This window comes from Cyphomyrmex costatus, unplaced genomic scaffold (genome assembly GCF_001594065.2).
Source record: "Cyphomyrmex costatus isolate MS0001 unplaced genomic scaffold, Ccosl1.0 scaffold241, whole genome shotgun sequence".
Taxonomy (NCBI): Eukaryota; Metazoa; Arthropoda; class Insecta; order Hymenoptera; family Formicidae; genus Cyphomyrmex; species Cyphomyrmex costatus.
In genome coordinates this window covers 449250-476240 of record NW_017276489.1, presented here as the reverse complement: position 1 = coordinate 476240, position 26991 = coordinate 449250, and the positions used below count along the sequence as shown (strand labels likewise).

At 35.5% G+C, this 26991-nt stretch overlaps 2 protein-coding genes across 3 annotated transcripts in view; both read right to left on the bottom strand.

Annotated features, from left to right (window-relative positions):
- Nucleotides 1-596: 596 nt before the first annotated feature.
- LOC108774246 (uncharacterized) lies at nucleotides 597-24996 on the bottom strand. Its single transcript, XM_018540309.1, has 18 exons — nucleotides 22566-24996; nucleotides 22442-22520; nucleotides 21906-22117; nucleotides 21378-21773; nucleotides 19957-21290; nucleotides 19071-19743; nucleotides 18379-18626; nucleotides 16671-18291; nucleotides 15354-16538; nucleotides 13828-14954; nucleotides 12425-12532; nucleotides 11564-11869; nucleotides 11051-11185; nucleotides 3652-9572; nucleotides 2796-3492; nucleotides 2418-2717; nucleotides 969-1925; nucleotides 597-719 (listed from the first exon to the last, which is right to left on the bottom strand). Exons 1-18 carry the CDS (start codon nucleotides 24994-24996, stop codon nucleotides 597-599), a joined length of 17853 nt encoding a protein of 5950 aa, XP_018395811.1.
- Nucleotides 24921-26991, bottom strand: part of Msp300 (Muscle-specific protein 300 kDa) — a 57716-nt gene continuing 55645 nt past the window's right edge. For both annotated transcript variants that reach the window (XM_018540327.1, XM_018540326.1), the window contains one exon: nucleotides 24921-25708. In XM_018540327.1, coding sequence (XP_018395829.1) covers nucleotides 25598-25708 — 111 coding nt within the window. In that variant the 3' untranslated portion in view covers nucleotides 24921-25597. The remainder of the gene's footprint in view (nucleotides 25709-26991) is intronic.

Sequence of the window (26991 nt, the reverse complement as noted above, 5' to 3'; positions counted from 1 at the left end):
GCCGGTTTATAAAGAACTGCGCCTCGTTCGATTCGCGTTTATCTCTCGACCACGACCGAGCGATAATACGGGTCGAGACGCAATAAAGTATTTCGAAAAATATCGACGAGTTTTCACGGTTATTCTCGACAGCGACGTAAACGTGACCACGGATCCCGCGGCACTGATAGGCACCGCGGCAGCGTACGATAACGCGCCTCTAAGCCGCGAAAATAAGCGAGAGCGGGAACGTGACGCCTGCGCGCGCTGAGAAACACGACGTTCTTGTAACACGTGTGTACAGCTTGGAATCATTGATAAGATCGGCTTGTATTTATGATCGGATTTGTTCGATGATGTCATCGTATATCGCTCTACGATAAAAAGTTTTAACTAATCATTTATAAGCCACTAGGAAAGTTTCGAGATTATGATCTATTTAAATTTTCTCGTCCGTAGGGTGATTTGTATGTACGTAAATATCACAAGTGAGTTCTGTCTCCGAAGGACTTGGTTTGAAGACAGCTTCTAATCAAGACTGGGACAGCTGAACGATTGCCAAGTACCGAATTGAGTACCGCGAATCCGCGACGTTAGCGCGGTTGAGTGAACGATCTTTAGCAATTTCTCGGGAATAGCCAATCCTCGGGATTGAACTGAAGGAACCGCGTGTCAGTTACTATTACTATCGAATTTTTTTGCTGCAACAGGCTCGTGCAAGAAACTACTCGAACATCTTTCTAGAACGGTTCCCGATATATATGTTAATAATGAATATATGCTTACGTCCAACTCCAACTTCAATTATACATTTTCCTAATTAGTATCGCTCGTGAGGAATAATAAATGACATTAATGAACGCTCGATATTCCATAAGATCATTACGAGTCACTGATGATTTCATTGATCAATATTATTATCATGAGTAAACTGCATTGCTTTACTTTTGCGCAAACTGATATAAAACATAAAAAAGAAAATAACTCACCTCGAGGCGCTCGGTGGCCTTCAGCAATCTGTCGTAATCAACGGAGTCTTGAACGGTTAACAGTTCCATCATATAGTCCGCTTCTTGAACGGACTGTTGCACCATTTCCAGCTGCCTCTCGAATCGTCGCCATAACTCCAATCTATTCGTCAACAACGAAAGCAGATGCGCGCATCTGGATTCAAGTTCGGTGTGTACATCCTGTATATTAGACAGGTCTCTTTCTATGCTCACTGGCGACACCGTCACTCTCATGCCGGTTGGTAAATTATGCAGCATTTGTCTTAAAGCCATTAGATTTTGCCAGAGGACAGCTAATTCGTTCGCGACAGATTGACAACGATCTACAGCTGCGGCTACCAAGTTACTTTCTTGTCTTTCGCTACCTTCGCATTGATCCAGTATTATTGACAATCTTTTGTGAGCCTTCCTAAAGCGACTTAATCCGTGTTGAAGAGCCTGAATCTTTTCTTTGAGTAGCTGCGCCGAATCTAGTTCTTCGCTTATCTGTCCTTCTATACAACGCGCCGATGTTAATAAAATTCCGACTCGTTCGCTCTCCGCCGCTGGTAAAAGACCTAATCTACCTATCTCGTTTTGGATCAAAGAAATTCTGTCGAACAATATAGTGAGTCTCTCGACGTATAAGTCTAGTTCTTCCTCTGTCTTCAGCACTCCATGGAAACTGTTGATGGTCGTTCGTAATTCATTTAGTTCTCTCTCGAGTAACTTCAGTTTTTTGTTCGACGAGATTTCCTCCGAGGAAATGCTACGAGTGACATCTTTTTGAATCTCATTGATCTTGTCACTAATCTCATTCCAACGACCTTGCAACTCATAGTGAAACTGTCGCTGCAACATTTCGTCCGACAGAGGTATAATTCGTAGAGCTTGCTCGAAGTAGATGTCTGCTTCATTACGCATGTTGTTGTGAACCTCATATTGTGCTTTTAATTCCTGCAAGTGTAAGAAGGTGGCTACAGAATTTAAGATGAAATTTATTTTTAATTACTTGTATAGTTATATCGGAAATTATAGCCGTATAGAAGCAAAATATTGTACACAACTTTTTCTTATAATATGCATTTACATTAGCTGTAGAATTCAGAATACACTACAATACATTAAATGCAGACCAACATTTTTTTTTTAAATAAAAAAAGTAGACGCAACGATTATGATAACGATAAAATGAAGCTAACGTTACGTAATACGTAATTTTCGTTCTCCAAATTTAATCGTACTAAAAATACAGCTCGCGTGAAAGAGAAGACATGTGCTTTCGATGGCACAAGGCCAAATGTGTTGGAAAAATGTAACCTAAATGCAGTTACAAATACAGCCCACCGACAAATATTTTTACTGAATTACTAACAAGTTATATATACATTTAACAAGAATCTAGACATATATATATTTATATATTTAACAAGAATCTAGAATGCTCACCCAGAACTGACGCATAGAACTTCCTGATGGATCATGTAATGTGGTAAGTTCCTTCTCGGCCATTGTTATCCAATGTTCTACGCGATTCGTTAGTATCTCTTGATTATTCCAATTCTCTCTAAAGGCCAGTAGTCTTTTTAGAGAGGATTCGATATTGTCTTGCAGCTTTACGATCACATCTAGAGCTTCACTATATCGATCTTCAGGATCCTCGATGTTGATAAGATCACGGAGGCTACATGCCACACTGAGTAAGTGAATTAATCGTGCATGATGAGTTGCTACATCCGACGATAGAGACTGAAATGTGGCAAATTAATGAATCATTAAAATTAAATGTACAAGATGCCTTAGTAGTGTTTATATAATTACACTAACTTGATATAGGGAGATGTATTGATCATAGTCGGTTGAAGTCACCGTTTGAAGGTCAGGAACTCGTTGATGTGCTACCTGGAGCCATCCTCTTTCTTCCTTTACACCCTGTTCAAGTAGCATCCATCGCGATGCCGCCAAGGCCATTTGTTGTGCTCTTGAAGCTGCCTGATCGAGCAGCGCCGTTGCTTTACTATGTAGTTCTTCATGCAAACCGGAATGTTTGGCTCTGGTTTCAGGATCTAGATTGCCTTCCAGCGATTCGAGAATCGCGCGACAGTGATTCAAATTGACGAAAAATTTTCTGTGTTTTTGCATCTCCTCCTGAAGATGTTCTAGGCTTACTGCTGATATTGGACTGTCCAGTAAATTTTCAGCGATTTCGATAATTTGCGCAAATTCTTGAAGAGTTTGCTCATATTCTTCGGCTAAAGCGAGCAATTGAAGAAGACGTTCTCGTTCGATACATATACTATGTTCAATGATCTTTGTCATCTCGTGTGCTGCGTAGGTTTCTTCGGGTATAATCTTGCTGGGATGATCGCGTAGTAATTCTCGAGCAGCATCAAGAAGACTACTTGTCTTCCACATATGACAGCGATTGGTATTGTCTAGTTTATCGAGTTCCTGTAATTTCCATTGTGTAGAATACTCGCTTTCGATTATGTAATCAAGCTGTTTACGTTGCTCTTCGATTAATCTGTAACAAGAATTAATCATAGAAAAAAGAAAAGGATTAAACTAAAATATTTATTTTTTATCACTTTTGTTTCTGGTTTCAGTGAACAATACTAAAAAATACGTTACAAAAATTTATTAAACAATTGCTATTTATCAATAATTTTATGTAGTGTCTTACCTGTATACGTTATTAATGCTATTTAGAAATTCATCCCATCTTGCGAGTTGCCTATTAGCGTGTTTCTCTCCGTCAATAGTGACATGCTCGATAATTTTTACCTGATGCTCAAGGGCATCTACACATTCTCGTAATTTCTCCCGTTCCTCTTTCGAATAGTTTGGTTCCAATTGCTTCCAAATATCATCGAGCTCACGGACACTTTCTTCTACATTATTCACTTCATCTTTCAATTCAATAAACGTTCTAGCGTCCTCGTGAGAAGGTCCAGTCGGACATTCTCTGTTTAGAAAGATTCGATATTCAATGGTTTCTAGCCAAGTCGAGATTGTTTCGACGACGGTAACGAGAGTTTCTTCTACAACTATCACATCGTTCTCTTGAACAGCATTTTTTAATTGCGCTAATTCTCTGCGAACATCCGATGAGCGTTCTTCCGCGAGTCTTTCTGTGGTGACTTCTTCCAGATGCGCTATATGCAAGATGTTACCTAAATGATTCAATTCGTTGGTATTCTGTAGATTTTTCACTCGGTCAATTATTATTTTAGCTGCTTGCATCGTTTGCGTTCCTTGATATTGCGGTTTAGCGCTATATCCTAAAGATTCCTTTAAAAGAAAAGTCGCAGATAATGCTTGAGGCGACGACATCTGGATAACGGATTCTTTCCACAATTGCGATTCTCTCTTTTCACATATTTCTGCTGGTGTTTCAGATATTATTTCGGCGTATGTCTTAATTTCCGCTCGTAACGGTTTAATATTTTCTTTATTCAGAATAGGTTGCTCGATTTCTGTAGGCGTCAGTGGCTCTTCAGTAGTATCCATTGGTTCAGGTGACAACTGCATAGATGTGAATGGTTTTTGCTCATCTGACGACATTAACAATGGTTCTACCATCGGTCTACCAGGCATAAATGTTTTTCGCATTGTTACTGCTTCAGGTACTTTTGTTTCTGGAATGTAATTCGAGTCGATTACAAATGAATCACTCATCGATATAGGTACTACTTCCGAGATAGTTGGAAAATCCGAGGGTGTTTCCTGACTGTTTTCTTCACGTAGATTTATTTTTTCCATTACAGTTTTTGATGCAATATCTTCCAATTTCACATCTGATTCGATCTGAGATGTTATTTGAGAAGGATATTCGGATTGTCTAAATGTGGATTCAAGCTCTGGCTCGTTTTTGCTCGGTACAGTGATTTCCATGGTCTTATGCTTTCTCTTTCTTTTTTGCCGTTTCGATGCCTTATTATTGTGTTCTACGATTATGTCGTTGAGATCTTCGGCAATTGTGGTATCTTGCGAAGTATCGGTCATTTCCTTGCTACCAGATGCTACACTATCGAGCGTATCACTAGCAGATAATTCTATAGTTGCGTGAACATGGATTTCATACGAGGTATCTGAAGTAGTATCTTTTTCTGATATTGAAGATGGTGTAGATTCTTTTGTTTTTGCAATAGTCTTCGGTTTTGGATGTTCTACCATCATAGATATTTCAGAAAATTCACGTTTCGTTTCTTTTTCGACGGGAACTTTCATTTGTACAATATTTTCTGAGACCATTGTAGGAATCTCTGATATCAGCTTATTAACAATTTCCGCTTCCTCTACAGATTTCACAATTTCTGGTACTTGTACATCATGTGCTGCTGGAGTTTTTTCTAAATCTATCATTTTCTCTTCCTTCTTCATCTCTTCTAACATAATTGAAACGGGCACTTCGCTCAGATCTTCAATTATTCCCGTGTTAAGATCTTCCGTAGATACTTCAACAGTATGAGTGGGAATATGTGTTGTCTGTTGAGATACCGATATTGTCTCAGTTGGTTGTTTCTCTTCTTTTGGTGATGTTTGTGCGCTGATCTCACATACTTCGGGAATATTTTGTATACTTTCTTCAATTTTTAGAATTAATTCTTCTGCCTGTATTTGCACCGAACTATCAGAAGTGTCAGTTTTTGTTAGACAGATTTCTGATGTTTGTGATTCTCCCTCTGTAGTCTGTTTCGTATATTCAATGCTAGTTTGAACAGATTCTTCGCACACTTGCGTAGGTTCTGGACTAACTATAGTTGGACTTGTTTGCATCATAGTCTCTTTGGTTTGCTCAGGCGATTTTGTTTGCATTTCAGATTCCTGCAACTCCACCTTTCGAGGACTCTCTTCAGGTGTCGTTTGTGTCTCTGTTGTTTCAGCAGGAACTTCTGGCTCTGCGATTGTTTGGGTATCTGTATGCGAAACATCTGGTTGTTCCGGACTAATTGGAGTACTCGTTTGCATATCTCTTTCGAAAAATTCTGGTACCTCAGACGACGTTTGAATAGAAATTTCTTGCACAATAATTTTTTCTGCAACTGGTGGTGGAGTAGTCTGTTGCTCGACTTCTGTTACAGTATTTATTGCTGTTTGAGTTTCAGTTGCTATCATTGGAGAGAATTCAACAGGTGAAGTTTGCATTTCAGTGGAGTGAACATCAATTTCAGTCGTCTGTGCTTGAGAATCTTCCGTCTCCACTGTAGCAAAAATAATATCTTCTATTGGACTAGTTTGAATAGCGAACTCTTCCATTGGTGTTACCGTGGGTGTCATAGTTTGTACACCTGAATCTTCGACTTCCGGTGTTTCTTCCACAATAGTTTGCGCGCTAAAATCAAGTCCGGGTTCTAAAAATGTTTGTGTCTCCATATGAGTCTCTTCAGCTTTAGCCGTTTGTATCTCTTCCTCTAAAGTTATCGGTATCGGCTCAGGAGATGTTTGCATGAACGTAGAGAGACTTTCCTCTTTTGGAGTAAGCGAAGTTGATACGTCACATGTTTCTACAGTTGTTTGAGTATTCGCATCATCTAACGTAGTTTTGCGTTTACTTTCTTGTTGTATTTCGATTTCAGTTTCTTTCGTCTCTTCTGGCTTCGTTGTATCTTCTTTTGTTTTATCCTTTGCGGTCACTTCTTTTACTTCAGGCATTTCTAAAGGAAAACTATTGTCTGTGAACGTCGCATCGTCGCTACTAGTTTTGGGTATGTAAGTCAAATCTTCATCTCGAATTAATCGAACTTTTTGCTTCTTCTTCTTCTTCCTTTTCTTCTTTACAGCATCTTCATCTTCCGGCGCGATCGATAATTCATCCATAGTTTTATCATCCGGTTGGTATCCATCGTTCTCTGCCACAATGCTATCGTCTAAGCTTAGAGAGGATTCGGACTTGATAATATCTGCGACGTCAGGTTGTGGTTGTTCACTAGCATGTTTGGACGAATCAGATAATGGAATATTGATCTCCATAGATTCGGCAATTGATGTAGCAATGGAAGTGCTAGATTCTGTTTCTTCTGGTTTTTCCGAAGATTCTGATTTATCCTTGTGTCGTTTCTTTTTTCTACTTTTATGACTCGTAGTATCTGATTTACTCTTTTCTGGTGATTCGATGTGAACATCGACCTCTTTTTCTGCAGTACATAATTGTAAGGTTTCCGTTTCTTTTTCAGCAGTAAGAAAGGCGGTCGTCTGCACAATTTTATCGTGTATTACTTCTGTCGTTTCCTTGTCCGCTGGAAGATTAATATCTACATCTTCTTTAACGATGCTATACGGGGCAATTTCAGGTCGTTCTGCCTGAGTTTTGATGGAGACTAATGGTTCCACTTCCTCATCTTCTTTACGCACCGACAAAGATATTTCCACTTTATGAAACATTGGTTTGTATTCTGGTTTGAATGCTTCATCCCTAGAATCGTCTTTTTCCTCACTTGTGAATTCTGGTGATATTTGTCGTTCTTTAGAAGATGTTTCTGCATTTTTCAATTTTAAAGTAGTTTCTTCCGCGTTTTTGTCAGATTCAGAAATATCTAACTTACTTGTTAAAGCAATCGATCCATTTCCTAGCTCCAATTTTTGAAATGGTGTTAAGGTTGTAATTTCTTTGGACGATTCGAGCGAGACCTCTTTTTCCGATTCTTCTTTCTTATCATACTCTTTCTCTAATACAACGACATTCAATACATCAATATTTTTATCTGCTTCTACAGTGCTGCTATCACCATTGTGCGTCTCTACTTCTACCGTGCCATTTTCTAGCTCGATACTGAGTGTTTCGCTCTTTACTGGTGCATCATCAGACTTACAAGTAGCCTTGGTGACCACTGGTTCATCATCTGTTACGGCTGGCTCTAATGGAGATTTTACAGATTCCGATTGTAGCGTTGTAACATCTTCAACAGGAGTCTGCAAAACGGCAGATCGTTCAGCATCGATTAGCGCTTGATTATCACTCGCAAGTGTACTTGTGCCATTTACCTCAGTAGGGAAGTGCTTGTTTTCTTGTTTGTCCATGATTTGCGATTTAATTTCTGTTTGTGCTACATTTTCGTCACTTTTTACAGTAGAAATATCTTCACCAGCTTGAATATTAGCCAAATTTTCTACTTGTGTTCCGTGCTCTTTCAAAGAAGATAGAACAGTTTGTGTAGAATCCGTTATCTTAGAATAAGTTGTGTCTGTTGTAGAATCTGTTATCTTTATCGTGGGTTCTTCTAACAACGTAGTTTCTTTTTTGTAATTTTCAGTATCCAATGTTTTAGTTTCCAAGATGTCATCTTTTTCCGCAAGTGTTACTGGAGTTTTTGTGATCTCTGCTTTATCTCGACTTACACTCGTTATATCTTTAGCAAATGGTCCAAAGAATGGTCCTTGCATCGGAGTTTCGGAGATATAAGGCCCCATTGACATTTCTGATGTCGTTGCTTCTATTGCCTTTTCCACTGGGAAAGTCTTTTGATCTTCGCTCTTAACTACATTAATGCTGATGTGCGGTATATCCTGCTCATCTATTTCTACTTCTTCAGGCTCTTCAGTCACCTCTTCAGTAGTGATCTCCTTGCCATCTACGATAGTAACCTTTCGAATGATTTTACGCGTTCGCTTAATCACCCGTCTTGTAACTTGTTGCACCACAGCATGAACGCTTGATGTCTTTGTTTGATATTCACCGCCCTCCATCAGGATCTCTTCTTCGACAGGCTGACAGCTGATATCCCCTATCTGACCTTGCGTCACCATGCGTGTGTAACGTGGTTCGGATTCGTACTCTTCCACATTGATACCTTCGATGGGCGCGCTTGTTGTAACTTTGCCGCCGTAAATTTGCCTTGTCGTAGTCTCGATGGTACCATCTGGTTTTGTCCTGGTCATGGTGACTTGTTGATCTCTCATCGCAGCCTCTGAGAAAGCTTGCATCATCGTCGGCGTTTCTCCAACCGCTGTCGACAGCGTGGATACTTGCTGTTGTGTGGTCTGTCTGCTGGTGACTGTAGTACGTCGTAACTTTCTTACAATTATTCTCTTGGTGCCGTCAGCGTCAACGACTATTTCGGTAGTGATGTCGTCTGGTTCGACTAGAATCGTTTCAAAAGACTGTGGTGCAGCGTGAACAATGTTTAGCTCGCTCGTTGCGCTATCGGTCTTTTTCGCGTCTTGATATTTCATATCGACAACGATATCTTCGCTGGACAGAATGCTGGATTGTTCCCGACGCGCTATTTCTTGACTAGAACTAGACGGTACATATTTGGTCGCTATTTCGATTACATCATGATCGCCCGTTGTAGTTTTTAAAACCTTTATAGCTTCCTGCGTTTGAGCAGTCTCGCTCGGCAATAAATCTTGTGATGTCTGCGTGGTGAGAGAATGGCACGTAGTTGAAGGCGGCATTTGTGTTGTAGACGTCTGTTTGGTGAGTTGTGCTTTTCTTTCGACAACGTCGTCGATTAGTAAACTTTGACCTGTCTGTAAAGAAACGTCAGCCAAAGATGGCGGACCGCCTTCTATGGAGGAATGAATTGAAGGTGCTTCATCCAAAGTAGCATTATCTCTCTCTGTCGATTCATCGTCAGCTTGAGCTTCCTCATCACAGATCTCCTACGAGGATAATAATTTTGTTGAAATAATATACTCGCGGCATTATTATAGTTTAGATATTTATTGCAAATGTATTTGTATCTATTTCTGTACATGTTTCGAACTAATGAATACGTTCTTATATTAAAAATTATTATTTATTATTTTAAATAAAGGTAATTATAAAAAATAAATAAAATATTAGGTTTATTTTTTCTTTTTGTTAAACGGATTAAAACAGAAACTAAGACAAGGTAATATTCAAACTGGAATTTATTAATTTATTTGATTAGTATGCAACGATGGATAATAATCGTTTATTTAATACGAAAATGGTTTCTGATAATATTTCTATCTAATTTTTGTTATATGAAATTATTTGTAACATGTTATAGCTTGTGATAATTAAATTATATATAACTATATATAAACTAATATAAAAAAGATCTATTATTATTTTTTTTATAATAATAAATAAAGTTAATTATCACACAAGTATTGACACATTACAATTGGATAATTTAGATTTTTAATAAAAATAATATATGAATAATATATGCACACATTTTAAAACAGTTAAATTTAACGATTTTATCTATCGGTCAGTATGTCGTACATATATACATACTTAGAAATTATTATTTATATTATTTTTATGTCGAACTAAATATGATACATAAATATCATATTTGACGTACAATAAAAGGAAGAGGGACAGGTATTAATGACAATTTTCTTTAATTACATAAAATATTATAGCAATGTATTAACATTCCTTGATTACATGCAATGCCTATATTACATCCATCACCTTAAGAGAAACGAAAATACATAATAATTACATGATACAAATAATGTACAATGAACTAAGAAGTAACGTACGGTGCATGATATCTATAGTGAAACGATGTGCATGATGAGAAGCGCATGTGCTTGTAGCGACGACGGTGAAGGAAAAAGAAGAAAAAAATATTCCCAATATAATGTTTTGTGCCATTAAACGATTTATATCCGTATAAGCATGCAAAAATAAAACTGTTTTATTAAGCTCGACTAGAATGTCTATTGCCGACAGTTGCGTTATTTATTACCTCTTATTACAAAGCATTCATTATCATCTAATTGACGTACATTGTTTCCGGAATGACTATCCAAATTCAAAGGCACTATTTCAGACTCTTAAAGACTCAAAAGATTAAATAATTTTAATGCAGATTCACGATGTTTACGTGAAAATGAGAAATATTAAATTTTACGTACTATCAATTTATTTTATCCGTTACTCATACTTTTTTATCCGCTGTACAAAGCTTATCAGCTTTGTAATAATCGCAAAAGTTGTAAGTCTTTTATTTTCTATTCCCAGTAGAATAGCGAAGCTTTGACAAGTTTCAAAAATGAAACATTTATTTTTCCGAATTCTTTGTAATATTGTTTTAAGCAACCGAGCCACCATGAAGAGTAGTAATATTTGCAAAAGCTCCTGAAGCGTTGGATACCTGCTGCTTTCGTTGGAGACGGTCAATTACATCCAAAAGGGCTTCCTTCAGCGCTATCGCTAACGCGCTTACTTCCGGCAACGATTCGAGTTCTGAGACTTGATGTGCGCGACTTGTTAATTCTTCCTGTAAAGCCTGTTCATTATGATAAATAAAAAAATCGGTATTATTTTGCGAGCGCAATGAATAATGTATTATACTATTTATTTAATTAAATTAATTTTCGACGACATTAAACCAATACTTTAATATATTCAACACAAAACTTTATTTAATATATTAAAAAAATATAAAATTTTATATATTTAATATAAACTACTAATTTATGATTAGAAATAAAGATCAACATTTTTACATTTGACTCTCTAAAAAAAGAATACGTATCTAATTTCATTGATTTTTTAATTATTTTTAAAAAATGTTGAATATAAATTATAAAAATCTAAAATAGTAGATCTAATATAGTTTCACTATTTCATATCTTCTAATAAAAAAGTTTATATTGAAACAGACCTTGCTGGTATTAACTGAATGTTGCTCATGTAATTTTGATACGATACTTCTTAACCAAGCATCTGTCTCTTCGAGGAATAATTTGTAGGTATGAATCTCTTGGCCACGTTTCTCTCGGCTTTCTCGTGCCTGTTCCAGAGTTATCCTCCCTTTTTCTGCTTGATCGAGAAGAGAAGTCACGCGTGTCTGAATTCCCGTTAACGCTACCGAGAGTTTTTGAGATTCAATGTCGGCAGGAATTTCTTGTAATCGCTTTTGAAGTTGCGTAGCATCCTTATCGTAGGTGCGAAGTTCCATTAATATAGTCTTAAAAAAAAATGGAGAGAATTTTTTAAACCTTATAATAATAAAATCAATTAAGACTCCTTATATATAATTAAAAAACAAATTAGAGAGAATAAAGGACAATAGGAGTCGGGCGCAGAAGACGTCGTGCAATTAAAAAACACCACTAATAAGTAACAAAAACCATTTATTAGAATAACGCTCGTTTATTGTGATAATAGTGCTCTCTAGGTTCTTATTATGAGCGCTACTATCATAATAAAAGAGCGTTATTCTAATAAATGATTTTTGTCACTTATTAGTGGTGTTTTTTAATTGCGCGATGTCTTCTGCGCCCGACTCCTATTGTTCTTTATTTCTCTCCAAAAGAATTTTTTAATTTTATAATAGATCAATTGTTTTTTCCGATATACATTTCTGTATATAAGAAAATTAATCTACTAGGATGATAATACGAATTTAATAGAAACTTTTCAATTTTATTATTTTTTAATTTAATTTAATTAAATTTTTAATGATTATATATATATATATATATATACATACAATTTTTTCTTGTTTGTTTTATATTCTTACCATAAGAGATGAAAGCATAGACTCTATACTATCTCGAGGCAAATAGCTCATCATTCCTTCGAGATTCGAAAGTCTTGCTTGTAAAGAAGCGAGGCCTTCTTCGACATCCTAAAACATAAACGATTGTTAGCAATTTTATCGTCAATCATGAGATTTATTACTACTTCAATCATGCCGTGCACACGACGGAATTCAATGAATTTTCACGCTGATTATTAATCCTATTAACTGAAAACTCTTAAAACCTGTAAAAAAAGATGTTATTTTATAAAATAGCATACTACAAAATACAATAAAAGCACATTGATGACGACAACTCCTTGAGTTCTGTTATGGAAAGATGTACAAACATTCGTTGCTGTATGTAAAGAGATAAATCCTCATCATGCAAATTGTCAGTTGTATTTTGGGACATCTCGTTAAGCAATTCGAATGCAAAGACCTGTCACGTAAAGTTGCCAGCAACCAAAAGTAAAAAAAAATCAGGAACACTGCGTATTAATTTTTATTTTCCATGAGAGCTATTGATAATTTTCAATTATTCTGTATTATTTCGTTGATACTTGATATTATCGCTCGTTTCATTATCAATTCTTAATATTACAAATTATATACAATAGATTATTTATATATATTAGCTGTACAAATTAGTTCGGTCCGTTTTTTGTATTCAAAAATGCATTTATTTCTAAACAAAATGAATGAACAAATTAATTAAAGTATTGTCCATCGCTGGCAGTAGCAACTTTTTCTCATCTCTCAGACAATTTTCGAATTCCATCTCGAAAAAATGACTCGTCTTTGGAGGCGATCATCTTTTGGAAAACGAACCGAACTAATTTGTACTCCCAATATATATATGTATATTGATATCTTTCAGTAAGCATAATATGTAAGCTATTTAAGTAACAACATATATGTACACAAAAAGCATATTTAGAAGCGGAATAATCATGCAAGTATTACAAACTATATATTTTAAAAAGGAATATTATATTATCGCTATTTCATGCGAATGACATAATATTATACTAATTAATTTCATTTTATTACATGTATTCATAAAAAATTAAAACGCTTTCTGAGATTAGGATGAGTTTATAACAATAATAATAATTCGATAATAGCGAGTAGGGAGAGCAGCAATAATGATATGTATGTATGGGTTGTAATTGACGACACAAGAAAATCACACACATTGGATTCAATATCGAACAAGAAACAGAAAAACGTAGTCGTTTTACAAAAATGAGAGACAGAGAGAGCGAAAAACCAGTGGTAGACAATCCAGATAACTAAATACAACACGTATATATACATAAAGATGTATATATACATAGCAGCGGACTTGGTTCAAATTTGACTAGAACAAGACCGAGCACTGGCTGTGACGGTGATCGCACCTGGATCTTGCGTATCCTTTCAGCCTCGCCTTTAGCCGTCTCTCTCTCCACCTCCCCGTTCGGGCTGCACCGTTGCACGGATCCCTCCCTCGTCTCTTTACCTAAATGTAGTTTGGATTGTGGAAGGTGGACGAGGGTCGATGATTCGGTGCAAGTGTTAGGATGATCGGAACTTTGGAAACTATTCGAAGAAGAGACAATAGGATATTCCCTCGGTGTTATTTCATTTGCAAGAGACTCCATGCGCGATTCGGTCTGCGGATCCTGGGAGGGAGGGGATGATGACTGGAATTCAGGAGATGACTGGACTTCGTTTGGCAACGAGTTATCCACAGATAAACTCGATTGTAATGTTGGATCCTCGATCGTGCCCAGTAGTAGATTGTGATCCATTGTCCGCTCGCTCTCGCTCGATATATAAGTGCTATAGTCGCTCCAGCTACATATGCCACCGGGTAGATCGGCTATCATACGCTCTGTCTGAGGTGTACCCAGAAAGGAACACGAGTTTCCACAAGAATCCCATGACCTACTACCACCGCCTCCACCGCCCGAATTGTCGTCGTCGCGATCTTGGGGACGATCGTTGGAATCACGTTTATTATCGCGTGAGAGATTTTTTTTTCTACGTAAGGCTAAGTTCTCGAAATGATCACGCTCGGCTTCGTGATAGGGTCGTTTGTCAGGCCAAAAACCATCATCGATGGACAGGAACCACGAATTACACAAATCAGTTGTAGATTGTTCCTGCAGGAAGGATGTCGATGGGTGATCGTGCTTTCGTCGATCGGGATTTAGAACTAAGATCTCATCCGCTATATAGAACTGGACTTTAGATTTGGATGGCTCATCAACTAAAATATCAGAATTTTCTTGTTCGATACTTGCAATGCACTTCAATTTATCTTCGTCTTCGAAGGATTGTTGCACAGTTAAAGACAATTTATCTGACGGTAGAGAATGTTTTATAACTGCATTTACCGAGTCACAAACTGAATTAACTGGAGTTTCCATTCCGATTTCGTCAACAGAGTTATTTATTTTATCTGAGATCGATACCGATTCTATTTTGATAATATCGTTGTTAATTGTAATATCACGCAGTTTCAAAATATCATCAAGTTTTTCTGTTTGAGATAAGTCAATTTCAGTTTTTTCTGTCAAAATGATGCTATCGGCGGAAGATACTTCTTCGACTTCAGGAATATTTTCTTTTAATTCTTTAATGTCTTCTTGATTAATTATTTCTGTGGCAATAGAGAAATGGTCCTTGTCAGTTATATTCTTTGGAGAGAGAGATTGTAAAATTTCAGTTGATTCATCGTTTAATATTTGATCTTTGACATTTTCTTTTGTAGTTTGCGTAATGTCGTGTACCTCTATGTTTTTAGATAAATTTATTTCAGTATTTTCTACAATAGACAGAGTTTCGATTTCCTTAGGCTCAGTTGTAAACATAGTTGCAAAATTTTGAGACTTAGTTTCATTAATTTGTTGTCGTTTTTCTTTCTTTGATTTCGATTTACTTTTAATTTTTTGTTTGTCTTTTGGCAAAGTTATATGTGGAAATGAGGTTTTATTTTCAATTACAGTTTCGAATTTCTTCAAAGGCTTCTCAATGTCTTCTTCTTGTGCAGATTGTATTTCAATTATTGACCCATCGTCTACTTTATCTTTCGATGATGTGATTTCTTTTATTTTAATATTTTTAACGGTACTTATATCTTCAGATGAATCAGTAAATTTGCTCTGGGTAATTTTTAATTTTTTCTTCTGTTTACGTTTTTCTGCTTTTGTGAATTTAGGAATTTCTTTTTCTTCTGTTATATTTGCTTCTATTTGTTCTAAGTGAGTTTCATTTTTCGATTCGTCAACTATCATCTTCTGTTCAATACTTTCTTTTTCTATAGTTTCATTTTCTGTAGAAATAACTTGTTTAATATTTTCTTGTTTCTTAATTTCTTCTGGAGTTTCTTCACTTTCTGGATGCGTAAGTACATTATATGTTATATCTGTAGTGATCGCTTTTACTTCATCTAATTTTGGTTCTACTGGCAATTCTATTTTCTTTTCTAAATCTCCAGCTATAACTGTCTTTTTGTCTATGTCAGAAATACTTTCACTCAGTTGTTCAATTACTAATTTTCCCTTTTTATTTTTCTTTTTTATAGATTTCGTAGTATTGTCTTGACCTGTAATCGGAAGTGCTGTCACATTTTTACATTTATTTTCTTGCGCATGCTGTGTATCTTTAATTAACTCTGTTCCTTTTACTGATTGATCTTTAATATTTTCTAATTGGATCTTATTATGTTCTGTTTTGTTTTCATTTGCAGATTTTTTATCTTCTTTCGGTTTTTCGATATGTTTTAATTCTTTGTGTTCATTAACTTCAGATTGCTGTTTCATATGATCTTTACCAACTTTGTTTTTCGACTTCATCTTTTTACCTTTAAGTGCTGTGCTTGGTTCGGATTTTGTTCCTTGAACAACTTTATTCTCAATATGACTTTTATTTTCTGCAAACTGCATTTTATTTTCATTCGAGTCATTTTCCTGTTTGTCTTTATCTTTGCTGTTAGATGATTCGGCATTTTCTTCTTTAATAATCTTTGTCAAATCACCACTCTCATTAACTGTTTTCTGTTCATGTTCAGCTTTCTTTACAGATTGCTTAATCTGATTTTCAATCTCCTCTTTAGCTTTAATATCTTTATTATTTTCAGATTTTATATCTGGTGTTTTTATTTCTTTTGCGTATCTATTATCTTGCCTAGCATTTCGCGAACGCGATCTAGAACGTCTAGAGCGTAACTCCTTTCGATTAACAAATTCTATAAAACCTTGTTCATCTACCTGAACTAAATTCTCTATTGGTTCTTGTTTAGGAGCCTCCTCTACATAAATCTGGACTTGCATCGGAAGTTCTATATTTTGTTCTGATTTAGGAAGACTTGGATCGAGATTATTAGTATCATTAACTTCCGGTGATTCTACAGATTTTTTACCAACTATTGCAGCCCATGTATTTTCCGGTTTTACATATGTTTCGTTATCTTTTGTATTGTTTAGATTATCAGAGATAACCATTGCTTCTTTTTCCACTTCTTTTACCCAAGGAATTGATTCTTCTTGGGAAATGAGATTTGTAATAACTGTTTGATAATCGGAAGACTGTACTACCGTTTTATCTTGTTTATTATCCTCTTCTAATGGACTTTGTAATTTCTCTGTAATAAAATCTTCGTGCGTTTCATCTGAAATGGGTGTTTTTACATTGATCGCTAAATGATCTGTCTTTAATGGAATAGATTTAACTAAATACGTTTCTTCTTGAGAAATCTGGAGAGAAGTTCTTTGCGAGGAGGCTGTAACTTGCGCGTAAGATTTATTGCCTTCTTTAATGTGTTTCAATGGTTCTGTGGATTTTTCCTCGATCGATTTGATTTCATCCACCATTGTTGCCTTTAATTCTTCGATGACATTTTTACTTATTTGGTTTTCTAATGAAGGTAAATGCATTGTAAGTGTTTCTTCTTTTGATGAAATTTCGCATGAATCATACTCAGTTGGCGTTTGCGATTGTTTTACGACATTTGTAACATTATCATTTGTATCTTGAGTAATAACGGCTGTTTGAGTGTTTGAAAAATCATGTTTTGAAGCAACAGTTGTTTCTGTTGTACCTCTTGTACTAACAATGGCTGCCCACGATTTAGCATTCTGATTTAATTGTTTGTCATATTTAGGTACATCATCCTTTAACTCCTGTTGGTTTTCTACAATTGGTGATGCTTCAAATACATATGATTCGAGTTTTGTCGCTTTAGAGAGAACAATACTGTCATCTTTATTTATATTACCTTCACATTTCGCCGTTGCTATTTGCTCTTTAAGGATAACTTCAGATTTCTGGTTTTGTTTTTTGGATTTTTTATTGGATTTTGACTTACGTTCTTCACGTTTCGATAATGACTTTTCACACTCTTCTTTAATTGTATCTTGCAAATTTGGTTTTGATACAGATTCATCTGAGGAAAGTTTTGATTTTACTTTATCTCTTTGCGACTCAGTTTGTTCTTTGTCTACTATCAAAGATTTTTCTGCTTCTTTTGTTTTACAATCACTTTCATTTTCTAATTTACGTTCTTCTTCTGAATTATTTTGTAACGATAAATCATCTTTACTGATGTCTATTTTAATGTCCTCACTTTGCTTGCTTGCAATTTTTATCTTTGCTTGATCTTTAGTTTTGACTTTAACATGTTTTGATTCTTTTTTTCTTCTCGGTTGATTTTTTGTTTTATCGCTTTGCTTTTCATCCATAGCCGTTTCATTTTGAATGTTTTTTATATCAATATGATATTCATCTTTTACAGCAATTTCTGTTAGAGATGTACCATTTAAAATTTCAGTTTTTTGTTCTTTGGCCTCAATTTCTTCATGTTTCTCAATTGCACTTTTCTCTTTAATTTCTTCCGGTTTTGCAATTATTGCTTCTTTTTCAATGTTTTCTTGTTGTTCTTCAATAATTAGTTCTGTCTGCTCAACCTTGTCTTCTTGTTTTTCAATTACTGATTTTTCCGTTTTTGTTTCTTTTTCCTCGATTTGTTGTTCAGTTTTTGCTTCTTTTATTTCATCGTCTTTTTCCCCTTTTTTAATTTGGTTGTCTTTTATTGTTTCTGTTTCCAATTCATCAAAATCATCATCAATTATTATTTCTTCCTCAAGAAGAGCCATCCAAGCGTCATCAGATTCTAGGTGTACAGATGATACCTTAGCTGGTATTTCTTTAACTTCTTGATCGGTTACAATATTATTGTTTATAACAATTTTGTTTTCTTGAATATTTATATCTATTGTACCATTTAACTGATTATTACTAATTTTTTCAGTGGATTCAACGGAGACATTCAATTCTGTAATTGATTGTGGTATTGAATCATTAGTAATATTAATTAAATCTTTTACATTATTATTAAATAGCATATTATTAGCAGATGTGCTAACTGAAGTTATAGTTGGTTCCCGAATTTCTTCAATTAATTGTATACACGATGGAACTTCTACATTTTCAGAAATATTTTTGGATAATTGTTTTTCTTGTATCTGTCCTTCATTTGCCCGATCTTGGCTTTCAACATCTATCAATTTTTTATCTACCGTTTCATTAATTATATTTTCTTTTGTATTAAATGTATCGTCAATATCGTCCTCGATCATTATTGGTTCATCCAAAATACTCATCCAAGAATCATCTGAAATTAAATGTATAGATTGCTGTAAATCTTTTGGTTTTTTATCTTTATTATCCTTTGTTTCAGTTGCTTCAAGTTTCTTTATAATCGCAATTGTATCGTTTGTAGAGTCAGACATTATATTTGCTTCTTCCTTTTTGTCAACAACTTGTTTCTCTCTTTCTATTGCAGTTTTTACAGATATTTCAGAGTCATCAGAAGAAACAGATACGGATTTTTCAGGCATAAATTTCATTTTAATCCATTGCGACTCAAATTCATAAAAACTGGTGATCGGATATTTTGGTGCTTCTACGATGAGAGCACGTTTTCTAAAATTGCTTTTATTCATTTCTTGATTCGATGATTTAATATCAATCGGTTTCATCACCGAGTCTTGTACGATTCTTTCTATGCTTTCTGGTCTTGTATGAACTGTAACAGTAGGTTGTACTTTTTTTACTACTTTGACAACTTTAAAATAACGGTGAAAATTACTTTCTGCATGATTGTAAGCATGGCGGTCCATAGCATAAGGTTTAATAAGATCTAATAAATATTCAGGTACTATTTTCGTTTTTATTTTCGAACTTCCAGATATTTCTTCACTTTTTATTTTTTTGATTGTGCATTCACTTTCACATTCCATCACAAATTCTGTTTTTTTATCTACCTTTTCCTGAATATTATCAGCTATTGTATTAACAACATTGACATTATTTTCATTTATACATTTATTGTTCTCAATTAAAATATTTGAATCAGCCTGACTAATTTTATCACTTAATATAATATGATTATTTTTAATTGAATTATCAATATTTTGGTTTTCTATAATATTGTCATTTTGTAAAATAGTGTCAACAGCAATAATTCCTGATGTTGTTATAACCGTATTCTCCTTTTTATTATCATTCTTTTGTTTTTCTTCAAGAACTTCTACCTTTAGTTGATTTCCTAATTTTTCCTTACTATTTAATTGAGCAATAACTTCTCCTTTCTTTTCTTCGGGTGGAGTCATTGGCGGGGATTTCTTTGACATATCGCGACTTTCTGAAGTGCTTGAACAAACCCTTCTCCTATCGCGCACGCTACCGAATAGGGCCATTTCGTCGAATATCACAATATTCTCGGTGGAAGTCGGGGAAGTTAAACCTATTTTTTGAGAAATCGCTGCCTGATCCGATTGCACATCAACGAGAGAATCATTCGGTACCCTAGCGTAAGTAGTAGTAAGACTAGCCTCTACAGTTTCAGGACGCAAAGTGATTAACTCGGTAACTTTGGAACCTACAATTTTAGGAAGGGGTATGTTTTCTATTATCTCTACTGATTTAACGGACTTGACATCGAGTGGCTTGACCTTTACCGATCTTGGAACGCTGGTGGTAGTTGTTACGGTAGTAATCATTTTCTCTATAATCAAAGCCTTCCCTGTCGGAGACGGTTGTTCGGATTCTAAATTATTATCATCATCTGTATGTTTTTTATATACTTGAGCTTTGTTGACCGAATCGTTTGAAGCTTTAGAATCCGATTCAATTTCAGCTTTATTCTTTTTCGATGATTCTTGCGTATTTTCGACATCAACATTATCAATTTTCGCAAGAAGAGAGAGATTTGTAAGTCTTGGGATTTCTTCTTTCTTTGTTGAATCATCCTTGAAAACGATTTCCTCTTGGAACTTATCGTAAAAAGATTGTTTCGTTTGTTCAGCTGTATGCTTAGGAGATAGACGTTCCTTTTTCTTTATACGTTTTGACATCTTTTCCTTAGGTGCAACGTCTTTCAATTTTTGAATATCCTGCTCTTTCAGTAGAGAATTCTTATCATTTATATCGGTCTTAATGTCTTCGTTTTTAATAATTGTTCCTTTATGATGATCGAGTTTTCCGTTTTTAATGTTCTGATATTTTTCTTTCATGTCCGAAATGGTATTATTTATTTCTGAAGAAACTTCAGATTTTTTAGGAAGTGTTTCTGTAGTAGAAATTTCAACAGTCTCGGATACTGTAGAAATAGACAAATCCGTTTCAGGTACTGTTGTGAATTTTTCAGTTGACTTATTAACTTGGCCGAGTACTATATCTTCTCCCTCGTCTATTTTAACGCTGTGGTTATTTTCAGGATCGGTTTTTGATTGAACAAGACAGCTGTTATTAAGCACTGATACATGTTGCTGAGCCAAATTCGTTTTTTCCGAAAATTGTTCTGGGATGACAGTTTCTTTCGAAGGTGCAATTAAAAATTCGGTGCTAAGTTCATCTTTCTTTTTATCAGTTTTATTTTCGACACGCTGCGGTATTTCAGCACCATTTTCTTTTCTTTTATCTTGAATATTAGACTTCACTTTTTCGGATTTTTTTTGTTTCGTTGTTTTTGTCTGACATTTCTCTATTCCTTGTCTTTTAGTTTTCTCAATTATTTTTGTATTATTATTATTAATAGCTTCTTTTTCACCCATTGTATCGATCTCTACATTTTTTGTCGTAAGGCTTTCCACTTCTAATTTAGCATTTAGATGATGCTCTGTTTCTTTGTTTTCTTTAATTTCAGCTGAATCACATGTTTTATCATTTTGTACAATTTCCTGTGTTATTTGTTGATGTCTTTTAGGCAATAAGATTTCTTTCGAAGTTTTAACTACTGCTGCTTCTGCCATTTTAGCTTCATCGATCATTTGTTCTGATATTGGAACGTCATGTTTTTCTGTATCATTTAAATTTATTTTAGTTTTATCCAAAACTTTGCTTGTTGAAATTATAGATGAAGAATCAATTATGGCCTCAGATTTTATTTTATTTTTAGAGACCTTGTTTTTCTTTCGAGGGTTGATTTTACCTTTTTTGCTTTCGTTTACATCGCTAGCAATTTTTGTAATATCAAGCTTCTTTGATTCGAAATCTTTTATTTCAATATCAGTTAGTGATTTAATTGATTTTAAAGTTTTGTTCTCAATTACTTCTTTAGTACTGATTTCGAGCTTTTCTTGATCTATGTTACTTTCTTCAGCTTCCAGTTTCAACTCATTTGATTTTATCTTATTCTTTTCTCTTTTTGAAGCATCTTTATGTTTTTTTATATTTTCAATTTTTGTAGACGTATTTGTCTTTTCACTTGCATCTTCCGATTCGATTTTTTGAGTAACTAATAATTTTACATCTTTTATTATATTATTTTCATCGACGACATTTATTTTATCCTTTTTGTTATTACTTAGAACATTTGATTGATGCTGTATTTTATTTTCTGAAGAATCTCTGTTTTGTTCTTTGGTTTTTGTATCTTTATCAATTTTGTTCTTACATTTTATTACATTGTCGGAATTGTTAGAATTAATATGGCTATTGTTGTCGATTTCTAATTGATCTTTCAACATTTCCTTGGTAATATCTTTTTGGACCTCTTCATCTTTGGAATCTGTGACTTTTGCATCCTTTGTATCTTTTTTATCTTCTACATTATTTTTTAAAATATTTTTATCGCTTCCTTTGATTTTACTTGGCAATATGGCGTGTTCCATAGATACAGTTTCTCTTGTTCTTGTTACTTCCTTAGATTTTCTTGATTTCTTGGACTTCTCACCTGATTTGCTTTGTTTCTTATCAACTTCATCGTTATGTTTTTCTATCATCTCATTAACAAAATCTCGAGATTTAATTTCTTTATTCTGTTCTTTAAGCTTGTCTTTCTGAAATTTCATTTTTTGTTTATCCATATTTTCAATTTCTTTAAGAGCTTTGTCTATTTCATCTCCGACTGATTTATCTATTTTCTTTTTCTTTTGTCTTCGTTTCTTTTCTTGCGATGGATTTGTATCTAAATCAACTGCTGATTCTTCTTGTTGCACTGGTTTTTCCTCTTTTTGCATTGGATTATCGTTGATTTTATCGAGAAAAGATTCGTCTTGCGTTTCCAATTGCTTCGGCGGAGTTAATTTTTCGTTCTTTTGTTTCTCCTTTGATTTATCGATAGACTTTCGAGATTTTCTCTCATCCGTCTGTTTAATTTTGTCATTCGGATGCTGTTGCCTCTTTCTAACCTCTCGTTTCTTCATTGTATCCCAATCGTTTTCTTTGAATTGTTTAAGTTGCTCGGACGTAACCGCGAATGATTGCGACTCTTGCTTGGATTTCGGTTCCTGCAATGGTGACAGTTCGCGAGAAGATAACTCGAGTGACTCTTTCGGTGAATCAGAACGTTCCTTACTTTGATAATTCACAGCTGCCGATTCGCTAACGATGCGTGTCGAAGTAACACGTGGACTGAGTCCATGCGAAAGTATTTGCGCGTATGAAAAGGTTTGCCCTTTGGTTTCCATATTATTCAGTGATGATGTATTTCTTTCTTCTGTTTTATTCATTGTGGAAGTTTCTACATTTGAAATATTTACAGATTTTTGCTGTTCAGGTTTATCGATAGGTTCGGTCGCACTCATGTCTTTAGGAACTTCAGATTGTCTAACTACTGACACTTCAACAGGCTTTTCCATCACTATTGTAGTTGTATGTCTCATATCATCAACGGGTTGCTGCATCTGATTCTGTTGATAAATTTCCGATGCCGAGAGATATGTGGTTTGCGCAACGTAATGTTCTGGCGCGTAAGCTAAAGAACTGTTATCATAAGGATTTAAGCTGATTTGATCGAGTTGCTGTACTTGTTGATGATGGCCGGACGGCGCATAAACGTACGAACTTACTGGATACGTTCCGAGATGAGAGCCGATAAAACCTACTAATTCCGGCATCGTCTCCGGTATCATATAATCGTAGATCTCCGTTGGTTGCTGTTGTCTTGGCACATTCTTATAAGATTTCACATGTTGCATTACATCGTAATCTTGCAAAGACTCATCGGTCCAATTAGTTGGTTCAGATTCGGTATAATTTTGATCCTCCGTTTTCTCCGTAGAAATTTCAGGTTGACAGTAAGTCTCTGCGATTTGCATGTTTTCCGCTTGTATTTCTTGCGTCGGCACAATTTGCTGGACTTCTGTGACTTGTTGAGACTTTTCAGTGTTTGCGGTATCTTGTTCCGTGACTTGTTCCACACGAGGAACTTCCATTTGACCCCGTCGAGATTCTTCGGATAAAGAAATCATTTTTTGTCTAGGTAGTTGCGCAGGAACAGTGTTAACCTGCGTCGTCTGTATACATCCACGAAGGATGTCAGCATAGGAAGTAGAACCAGGAACCCACATGGGACTGGGCGAACGTCCTCTTCGTTCTTCACACGGTGCTAAAGTGTTCTTCACGGACTCTGTTTGCATTTCTTGCCCAGAATTTGCACCAAGTCCAAGATTATCACGCTTGTTAATTTCTCCTTGTTGATCAGCTATTATTTTGGAGTCTTTCACTCTGAATGAATTTGTCTTGCGTGTAGGCGATCGTCCTCGACGTGGCATGGGTGATTCGACTTCGGGTACAGCTTGCTGATATTCTTCCGCACCAACCGTATTTTGATCATCTGTTATTTGCACGAGTGTCTCGGTTTGCAATTGCGATTTTGATTTATTTATGTTTGTGTCATTTTTCTGAATTTGCGCCTTTGAGATTTGTACCTCATCCAACGAAGGAGGATGTTCCATAATCAACTTTTGAGCTTGCATAGGTCGTAATACTTGTGCGGTCATGGTGGGAGGAGTGACTTCTCGTTGATGTCTATATGGACTACAGTTTCTCGAGCTTGGACTATTGGTACGTCCTGCTGCAATGTCGGCATACGAGGCTTGGCCTATGAACCGGTACTCGTTGGTAGGTACGTAGTATGGATCCACCTCGTGTATCTGATCCACCAGTGTCTTGCTGCGTTGCTTCCAATCCTCCACCCGTTGTTGCAGGCTCTGCTTTATCCACCGCGGAAGATCAGCCAAGGCACAGCAATGGAATACATACACTATGTCAATTTTGAGGAGTCTCTTTACATTCATCATGGGATGGGGGGCGGTATTATTTTTAAAGCCAAGATTTTTATTTGAGCAAATCGCATTAGAGTATATCAAAAACCTCTCTGTGTACGTAAGTAAAATGAGTGGATTTCGTGAATGAATGTATTTGAACATCGATTGACAGTAAACGAGTTTCTTTATTTTCTTTATTCAATCACATCGTATGGCTATTTAAGCACAGTTATTTAGGACAAGAAACGCGCGCTCATACATGGTAATATAATCGCGTTTATAATCTCGTAAAGTGATATCTATTAGAAAATCAGTGCTTGATAAAAATTTACTTAGAAAAATTACGTGGTACTAAATTAAGTCGTTTGATCTTATTGAAAAGCATTGACGACGAAGGTGAGAGTGAAATTTATTTTGTATTTGTTCTCGCCTTTATCGTTAATGTTTTCTTCGATCACGTTTGGCACGTGTAATTTGACAGGCGGCGGCTATCATCGTCGTTATTCATCGACAATAGCGAGTAAGAATTGTAGAACCGAAAACAGATGAGATATCTTTTATTCATGACACTAATAAACGAAGATAACGACGATGAGGGCCGGATTTGTTCAACGGGGGTAGGTCTCTATTGTCATGGGTCCAAGGGCTCCAAGACTGGTGTGCCGCGTTGTACGAGTAGTTTAGATCTCTCAGTGCGCGCCTGAATTTTACTCTGCAAGGATTTGATTTTCTCGCGATAAATCTAACCGCATACAGAATCACAAATCGAGAGCGTTAACACGTCGAACGAGCGAGAGGGACGGAATAAGATTGGTGAGGTCACGACAGTTTTATTGATGAAGCAGACGTTCAGTAAAAAGGAAGAACGCAGTGTACGAAAAAGTCATGATGAGCAAAGTGGTAACGATTTTGGTGACAACATGGACGTAAACGACGATAATCGCAAGAGGAAGTAGAAATACGATAACGACGGAGTTTGCGAGGATAATGACAGATAAAGAAGCACAGGTAATCGTTGGAAATGACAAAGGTATAAAGGAACAAGGGATACAGCAAAGAAAAATTCATAAATGAAACAACTGGTAACGAAATTAATGCGACGAAATAAGAAAAAACAGATATATAATAAATAAATGAAAATTAATGCATATTGTAAGAAAATAATTGTAGCGTTTTATTTGTGTCTCGCGTGGTCTCGACACGCGTCTTGACATCGGAGGTCACTTGATTTTCCTATGGCTTTTACAGCTATACGATTGTTTTTCTGAATTATGGAAGTCTAACATAAAGATCCAAAGATCACGTAAGGGATGCGTACGTGTGAACGGTGCATGACACGCTTTACGTGAATGTGCGGCAGTACTTCGCGTTTTGCTACGTGGTCTTTCATTCTAGAACGTAAGGCATATGTGCGTGATTGCTTATTACGTAACATACACGCGCGCACTCATGAATAGAAATATATATATATATGTAAAGAGAAGATACGTATATATTGTAATACACATACACGTGTGAAAGTATGTATACAAAGAGTAGCGATATACACGCGTGATAAGTGAAACAGTTAAACGATAAAAAACCAGAAAAATAAACACAGAAAACAAGCAAAATCAAGTAATCCCCTTTAGAAATGACAGTAGAAAAGTTTTGCAAGATTAAATGATCTTAAGAACTAGGATTCGAGGAGGAGACTATACGTGTGTATCTTGGTGAGAAAAGGAAAACGGATCAACATAGTTAGAACATGATACCAACCAGTACCCTGTAAGCAGTGTACCACCATGATGAACACGAAATCAAAAACTTTCAAGATTTGATTTCACACAATTCGCAAATACGTATCTTACAAATGAAAAAGAAAACAAGAGAATATAAACACTTATTTTAAATCAGTTATCAATTCGTATTATGTCTGTTGTGAAAAGAATAGATTTTAGTAAATGTTAGCTGGTGATGTAGTTATTTGATAGTAAGATAGTTTAAAATCCTGAGCAAAATTGGATTTATCTGTTCAATAATTTA

Coding starts and splice junctions, on each gene's coding strand:
- LOC108774246 (XM_018540309.1), bottom strand. CDS start 24,996: ATGAATGTAAAGAGACTCCTCAAAATTGACATAGTGTATGTATTCCAT. Junction 22,521..22,565: donor GGAACACGCCATATTGCCAA/GTAAAATCAAAG, acceptor AAAATAATGTAG/AAGATAAAAAAGATACAAAG. Junction 11,186..11,563: donor ATTCAGTTAATACCAGCAAG/GTCTGTTTCAAT, acceptor CATAATGAACAG/GCTTTACAGGAAGAATTAAC.